General features: G+C 32.8%; 1 protein-coding gene across 1 annotated transcript in view; it reads left to right on the top strand.

Moving 5' to 3' along the window:
- The first annotated feature begins 2,849 nt into the window (after window positions 1–2,849).
- LOC149477292 (uncharacterized) overlaps window positions 2,850–8,878 on the top strand; it is a 65,793-nt gene continuing 59,764 nt past the window's right edge. The window contains exons 1-2 of the mRNA XM_089710824.1: window positions 2,850–3,708; window positions 7,038–7,224. Coding sequence (XP_089566950.1) covers window positions 2,886–3,708; window positions 7,038–7,224 — 1,010 coding nt within the window. The 5' untranslated portion in view covers window positions 2,850–2,885. The remainder of the gene's footprint in view (window positions 3,709–7,037; window positions 7,225–8,878) is intronic.

Here is an 8,878-nt window from a genome sequence, read left to right as displayed (position 1 = left end):
CATCATCCACAAATAAACAATTCTATCGAATTATTTTGATTCTAATATACCTACAACAAAAGTCTAACGTATACATGTACATACAAACAACATGACGATTCGTTAAAAATCTGTTTCACACAAAAATTGTACGTGACAGTGAAATATGAATATTGAATATGTATTTTGTTAAAAAGCTTGTTTCATTTTTGCCCAAATTTTAACCTCAAATTGGCCTTTGAATGGAGGTCAATTACTTTGATGTCCTGACTCCAGAGCCAGACCCTTTGAAATAAATTACATGAACCCTTTGCGAAGACCTTTAATAATTTCGACTTGATGCTAATTCAAATTTTTGATTGATGATGAATATGTTGTGGGTTAATTTATTGTAAAAGTCAAATTGTACTTTTAATTGCTTTTAAATTTATTGTTCCTAACAATCTTGCTTCTACATTTGGGTTGGATGATCAAAGATAGGATAGGTTATTTTTATCTACTGATGTTTTTTGCTTAGTAACTAGTATGAAGTTTATTTATGGGTAATATTATACTATAACTAGGTTTCCGCCCGCGGCTTCGCCCGCGCAGTTAAAGAAAAACTCGCATAGTTCCCGTTCCCGTAGGATTTCCGGGATTGCATCCTTTTCCCGGGATAAAAAGTAGCCTATGTCCTTTCTCGGGTATCAAAATATCTCCATACCAAATTTCATGAAAATTGGTTCAGTAGTTTAGGCGTGATTGAGTAACAGACAGACAGACAGAGTTACTTTCGCATTTATAATATTAGTATGGATATTCTGCATGGTATCTACATAATATATAATGTGAATGTAATGAAAAACTATATTATTTGTATGTCGATGTGCTTAATAGAGAATTAAAGAACATAACCACATATTATGAAAATAATTATCAAAAATTTAAGCATAATTTTCAATAAGAAATAAGTTAAAAGTTGAAACTATTTTGAAATTAAAAAAATAAAATTTCAATTAACTACCTATAGGTAACCTAAAATAGTTCAAATAATATTGTATTTATAAATACTGATCTATATATATCCTATTTTAAGCTAACTATACATAAACATTGAAAAATACTTCGTTATTTCAACGAAAATTAAGCTTCAAACCTATTTAAACGAAAATTAATAAAACTTTCCTCAACACACAATAACGTCTTGATTCAAAATTTCTCACCACGCCTTATAAATAAAGAAAATTCAATTTCAGAAATATAATGGAAAGTTAGGGGCTGATAAAATACGTAGGTAAACTTCGCTGGGTTTGCTGTCACGTTAAAATAATTTAAATTTTAGTCCGTTAATTTAAATAAATACTTTTGATTTATGAGCGTGGTAGTTAGATTCTGTTCATATTTTACTTCGAGAAATTTTTTTCGTTGTTTGTTATATTTGAACTAAAGTACCTACTTAATATGAGCTGATTGAGAAATTTCTATAAAAAGGCAGCTTTTACTGTAGAAAGAGTTTTCTTTGCAATAATGCCGATTATTCGTGAGGCGTATTTTTTAGTTTTCATCCCACATCGACCAAATCGCTCTAAAGTTTCTGAAAGTTTTTATTTAATATAGTGATGATCTTTTGACCATTAAAAAAAACTATTATCTACTAATATTTATTATGTTTTATTGCAATGCCACTTGATTTAAAGTTATAATATAAAAATAGGAATACATATGAGAATAAATTTTCACAAACTTAAAACAGATATCCCTAACATTTCAAGCATTTATAGTTTATACCAAGGTTTGAAATTAATTAAACTGAACATGAATAATTTAGGTACGTACTTAGAATTACTTGTGTTCAATGTAACTTAAGCGTTCTTGAGATCGTGTCGAGTTCTTACTCGCACATTATAGACATTGTTCAGTTCATATTATGTTGTATAAATTAAGGTATTTATCATGACAAGTGTTTGTATATTTAGTTATTTACGTACTAGCTGTGCCGCGCGGTTTCACCCGCATTGCTCCGCTCCTGTTGGTCTTAGCGAGATGATATAAGTGTGGAGGAAGGAAGGTGGAATTCCTCCATCGAAAAAGGGAGGATCCTCGACCAGTCAACTTGACTGGCCGGCCGTTAAGGCCCCGATGGATGATGTCGGAAAGTTGTATATATAGCTCTGTAGCGAAAACATTTCGCTTGCGCGATTCAGAGCGAGGTGTCGCTACAATAAGCCTATAGCCTTTCTCGATAAATGGGCTATCTAACACTGAAAGAATTTTTCAAATCGGACCAGTAGTTCCTGAGATTAGCGCGTTCAAACAAACAAACAAACTCTTCAGTTTTATAATATTAGTATATATTGTAAACCGCGCAGCACAGCTAGTATTAGAATAAAATATGTATGTACCTTTTACAATAACTAATAAGAGTAGGTATGTACCAGGTACCTAAGATTTAAGGAAATTCGTTTGATATCATTTGATAAACCTTGTTTGTGTTAATTTAAATATTTTTCCTTTTCTGTATGAACTTGAGTGAATTGTTATTGAACCATTGACAAATATTTGATTGTTAGAATATTGACTTTTGATTGGCTATTCACTGGGATGAATTCATTACGATCGCCTTCAATATTTGAAGTATTTTGTACCTACAATATCGTCTATGAGACAGAAAGGAAAATTAAAAAATATCGTCAAGTATTGTGGAATCAATTTTGTTAGTAGGTATATAACAATTAGGTTTATTTTTTATGGTAGAAGAGGCAACAATAGATGCAAAGTTCATAACAGATTGTAAGTTATCAACCACTATCGATACTCGAAAGTCTAAAGCTAATATTAAAAGTGCGTCATTTGTTTATTTTTATTTATATTTGTTACAGGTAAACGGGAAATGATTCTTCAACCAAGGCGCTAAAGGTGAACTAAAGATGGCATTAAATAGCCCGAGCGGCTACCCACCGCTCTCACCCAAGCCGCTCACACCCAAAAGTCCAAGGCATTTCATATTTCCACAAAAGAGCCCCTCGATAACTTCCAGCACCTCTTCCTCTGGGTATTACACACCCCAATCCGGTTGCAGTTACGACAAGCATGCGCCACCGAAAAGCCCACTCGCGCACGGCCACAGAAGTCCCATGAGTCCACGGCATTTCAATTTCAACCAACAAAAATCTCCCTCCGAACGCTCCAGTCCCTGCAACTTCGACCGAGCCCAAGGCCTCCACTACACAACCTCACTAAAACACCATCGAGGCGAAAAGTCCAGGTCTCCCAAACCTCCACCAGTGCACATTCACACGAACCCTGGATATGTCTCCCCGAACCGAACAAGGAAGCTATACAGTTCCACTTCCACAGTTAGTTCGCCGCGGCTGGTGACGTCACCAAGTATTATATCGAGCCACACTGATGATTCGACAGACGCGATGCCAGGCACACCTTCAGCTATTGTGCACGACGCGGATGATGAAGCAACAACCACGTCATCGAGGGCTTGCCGCAAATCAACATCAGACTTGACTGATTTAACTGATGATACGCCCCAAACCCGGTCGACCAGTATAAGCCGACCATGCTCGCCTATGAGAAGGGGTTCTATGAAAGGAGGCTTAGCATATTTAGCGAGTAGACGAGGTTCAAGAGAATCGACTGTATCAAATTGTGATTCAGTTGAAGATATCGGCCCTCTGAACTTCCAAAACACTATGCGCGGTCGACAACGGCGAACATCAAATTTCCTGGAGTTACCCGGTAAGTTTATCGATTGGAGTACATTTCGAATTTTAGTTAGTGGTTTAATATAGATTTCCACGTCTATGAACATCGTTTAAAGTATGACGTAACTGTAACCAAAATCAAAATGATAAAACTCGTATAATTAATATGCTTAAAGTATTAAATTACGCCCCAGAAAAGCTCATTACGTGCCCATAATAATTGGTAGAATTTTCATTATATCAAATTTAATAAGGTAAATTTGTACAAGGTGTAAACATAATTTTCCTTTGTAATAATCGTCGGTGTTGACATCTGTTGTTACATTTTACGTTATAACAGAATTTCTGTTATAAAAGGTATGGAATAATTAATTTTCGTACTCAGGTTTAAGTTTCGCCTGTAAATTAATATGACGTGGTCGTTACTATGGGTCGTATGCCGGATTTTACGTGGTTCTTAAATTTTAATGCTGGATCTATGGCGTTTTTTGAAAGAGCTTTTGATTGGGTATTGTAGTCGTAAAGATTATGATATAATTCTAAGTTATTACCTGTCAGGTGATTCTTTTTTATTATGTGCTTATTTTGTCCGTTACCTTAATTTTTTAATCCTGAAAACGACAAATTCAACAGTAGTATGGAGATATAATTGAATTCAAGGTTACCATAATTGTAAGATTACGTTCCTTGTAAATAAGTATTAATTCATATCAATTTTTCACGAGAACAATTAAAACTATAATATAGTCTCTTAAACATGTAGTACCTACGTACGGTATATCGAGTCACGGATACTTGTCTATGATTATTTTTCCGACCCAAATATCGACCAATAGAATTGCACCATTCGACGTCACGTGGTACAACCTACATGGTATTATACTGATAATTTTTTGAAAATTTTCTCTGGTCGTTGACGTCAAACTGACAGGTTCAATTCAATTGTGAAATTATTGGCCGACATTTGGGACGGAAAAATAATCTCCCGAATACCACACGAGCTTCAAAATTATCTGGCATTTCCCTCAAGGTTCCCTGCAAACAAATAAAGTCGTCAAGTTTTTCAGGAAAAATCACTCGCGCTTCGCGCTCGTGATTTTTTTACCTTGACTAAAAACTTGACTCCTTCATTTGTTTACAACGAACCTATCGGAAAATACCCGATAATTTTTAAGCTCTTGTGGTATTATAAGTGATAATTCAATTTCCTTTAATATTGTCTACAAATGTTCTGTTACATGCCTTTGTTAATAACAATACATCAAAACCCTTGTAGGTAATATAGATCAAGATATATTTTATCTATTGTATTATTACAAATATTGACCATGAGATAAAACTGTATTTAAATTAATAAAAATACGGTTTTAATAAAAAATAACTACCCAACTACGTCCCTGAAGATTGCCATTTATAAAAAGGTTTTATGTTTGACTAATGTAAAACTCATGAACACAAATAATTTATCGAATTTAAAATAAGGTTAATAGCATTTTCTTCTCTGGCAAACATCCATCCTATAATTCGATTGTCAATGCCAATCTAAAACAAGCGAATCCACAATTACAAGTTTACTTATAATTTAAATTAAGATGCTACAAATATTGATGTTGAGAATGAAGTAATTTTTTCCTACAGGTAAGTAGTTACTAAAAATAAAAGATGTAGGTATTTTTTGCAAGATGTTAAATGTACTTTTTTTCAAAAGATATTATTATTGTTTTGTTCTTATTATTTCGTCGTCGGATATTGAATGAGTACCTACATTGAAACGTGTAGGCTGAATTTCCCTTTGGCAATATAATGTTATTCTTATAACCTTTGTATTTGTATTAATTTGTGTATAAATTTAGATTATCTTTAAAAAATTCCGTCTTTATAAATTCGGAAAATGTTTACATTCTTTAAGTAATACCTATACCATTTTAAAACACAGGAATTTCATGCTAAACTTTGTATTCATTATTTTCGTCTAATGTTGTAATTAGATTGGTTCTTCCTTTTTTGATAAATAATTTTGTATGCAAAAGTATTATCTACTGGTCTCCCTATTTATTTATCTTAATAAGGTATGTATTTATTAAACCTAATTCAAACTGACCTATAACTCTAATTTCCAACTCTAGCGAGTTCAATACCCTTTCCATTAGTCTTCGAAGCCATAAAATAAGGTTGCATTTTTCCACGGCCTATCTCCCATTAGATCAGCACACAACCCACTATAAGAGGATTACGCTATAAAGGAAAAAACCGACCATATTATGAATTTTTAAAATACGTACTTCGCTCCTTTTGTGCTCTTCTGAATAGACAACCTCTTATATTATCCGGGTTATAATAGAAGCTATTAGATCTATTAATTAGGTTATGGTAGTTAAGCTTTCATTTTTCTGAACCTTGTTTGTAAAGATTAAAAAATAATTTAAAAATAACACTTTATTTAAACGGAATACTCGGAACTAAAAATAAACAGTATACAACGTTATAATTTTCTCTAAATAAATGAGACGGGACAATAATACATTGTATTATAAAAAACACGATTTAACTTCTGTTTTAAATGTATTTTTTTTTTACTATGCCAAGGCCAGTATCTAATCTGTGGCCAAGTGGTGGCCAATGTAGCAAAGCTGTACTTATAAAATTAACATGTATCTTAACTCAAGCCAATAATTTATTATTAGGTACCTATATTTTACGTGAACAATCAAATAAATACATTTTATAAAAAAAATGTTGAACAAAATGTAGAATAGGTAGCAGCCGTAGCACTAAATAATTTGGAAAATCCAAAAGTGCACGCCTCATAATTTTTTTTTTAATAAATATTTATTAATTATTATTTTTGTTTATTTAATAACAATTAAACCACATCGAATCAGACCCTGAAAAATGAAAGGGTTCTATTCCTGAGCATACTCAAGCGTAAGAGAAAAAAAAAGACTCGATTAGTAAAGTATTTCGGTCGCTATCGTGTTAACAAGAAAAAGGATCCGCACATACAGACACACGGACGTCCAAGACAGAACTTTTTTAAACTGTTTTTTAACTAGTTTAAATAACAAAAATGACATCAAAAATATCATGAACGTTAAAAATAGTGTTTTTTCTTAATATGTGTGTGTATGTATTATCTTACAAGTGCAATGTATGATACATAAAGACATTTTAAGTTTGAAAAATCAGATGTTTTGCGCGAAGTGACAGTAGTACCCACCTCAACGCTTCGCTTATGAGGCGTGCAATACTAGTAGAATTGGACCATAATTATTATAATATGTATTTTAATTGCCTTCTGCCTTAACTTTAATACTGATAATAATTAACGTATTTACAATACTTAATCTATTTCCTTGTTCACAGTAGTAGAACACTCAAGACCGCGCGTGTGTTCGCTGCCAGAGAAGCCATATAACCCTCGTCTCTCCGACGACCTTTATCGGTTGCGGACCTTCTCCATCACGACCAAAGGGGGCGTCGTGAACTGTGGCGACTCCATTTGCAATCGACGGAGTCGGTCTAACACGTCTGTCAATTCTACTAATAGCAGGTAAGTGGGATTATAAATGTCGTACTATCACGGTTCATGAGGTACAGACGGACAGACAGACAGACAGCGAATTCTGAGTATAGGGTGTCGTTCTACCCTTTCGATACGGAACCTTAAAAAGGGGAGAAAAAAGACTATTTAAAAAAAAACTAAACTGCCTTCAAATGGTCAGAACATAATAAAATTCAAATAGAATCAACGGGAATGCACTAGCTTTCACATAAAGAGAAATCGAATCGTCCTAAGGTAAAAAAAAGAAATACGAATTGAGAACCTCTTCTTTTTTTGAAGTCCGTTGAAAAATTGCATTCAATTTGGCAATGTAGCGATGTCTTCAGACCGAAACGAACCACAACAATCGAAATTATTTTAAATTATATTTAGTTTATTTATATCCATTTTGAGAAAATTATAACGTACATTGTTTCTAAATTAGGTATTCATTCTGATATTACAAGTTCTAGGAGCGCAAAGAACTGAGAAGCTTATTCGCAAGTAAATATTCCTGGATATTTTACCAGTCTAGGGTGCTTAACCCTAAGCACATTATGGAAACTGGACCAGTGTAAAATGTAGGAAAACTTATATATGTAATAATATATGCACAGTTAAAGATTACCTCGTCGAAGATTTTACCATACTCTGTAATACCACAGATTAGATACCTATTATGTACTAGGTAATACATTGTATTATAGAAATTCTTTTTCTTTTTAATATAATTACGAACATGTTATAAAATATTACCATATTATGTAACTATTTTATGTGAACTATTTCAGTTATTTAATATGAATAACCACACCTTTCATAAAACTAAATTGAGTATGAACAATTTCTTCATTCATTTGTGACGTGGGCATTATTTGCGATTCTTAACAATAATGCCTTCAAAATGACGGCAAATGTATAAATCAGATTTAGTGAGTGATTGTGTTGTATCGTGACCTTAACATGATGTCTTAGCAGTGTTTTTTCCAGTGTGAGAAAGTGATGGCGCTAGACGACCTGTATAGCGCTGTCCTTTTTCCACACTGGTAATAATACTGCTTCAAGTCTTAAGACATTATAGTACGACTGACCTACATTGTAGTCGATTTCTTAACGAATGCGTGATGTAAGATAAAGCTGACCCTAATGTTAGATGCATGTGAATACAAGATAATGACCCTGTACTAATGTAAAGTACGCGTTATAACAATATGTAATAGAATAGATAGATACCTACCTAGCAAAATAAATACAAGCAGTGCTTTTATAAAAAATAGGGGAATCAAGTGAAAAATAACAAGAAAACTTTACGAAATTATGTGTTAATAACACTTTTAAGTTGAGTAGAAAATGCTATTGAAAATAACAGTACCTTAAGGGGGCGCATAAAGCAAAATAACCAATCTTCTATTAGATGATACGTGTAATATGCAAGACCAAATCTAAAAAATAAAATATATATCAAACTAGATGATATGTTCAACGATTCTGTTTAATCAAAAACATAAAATATTAAAATTTACTCGATAAAAAAAAATCACCAAGTTAGCTCTAATTTTCACACTTTTACGTTTTCTACTTGACATGGTAATACTTATTATGATTTTTTTTTCATAAACAATTATATTAAAACATTTGCAAGATATTTGTCAGAGCATTTTGT

This window comes from Colias philodice, chromosome 25 (genome assembly GCF_061535455.1).
Source record: "Colias philodice isolate Cphi_HAF_F1 chromosome 25, ilColPhil1 Martin Lab GWU primary, whole genome shotgun sequence".
NCBI lineage: Eukaryota > Metazoa > Arthropoda > Insecta > Lepidoptera > Pieridae > Colias > Colias philodice.
This window is presented reverse-complemented; position numbering and strand designations above follow the sequence as displayed.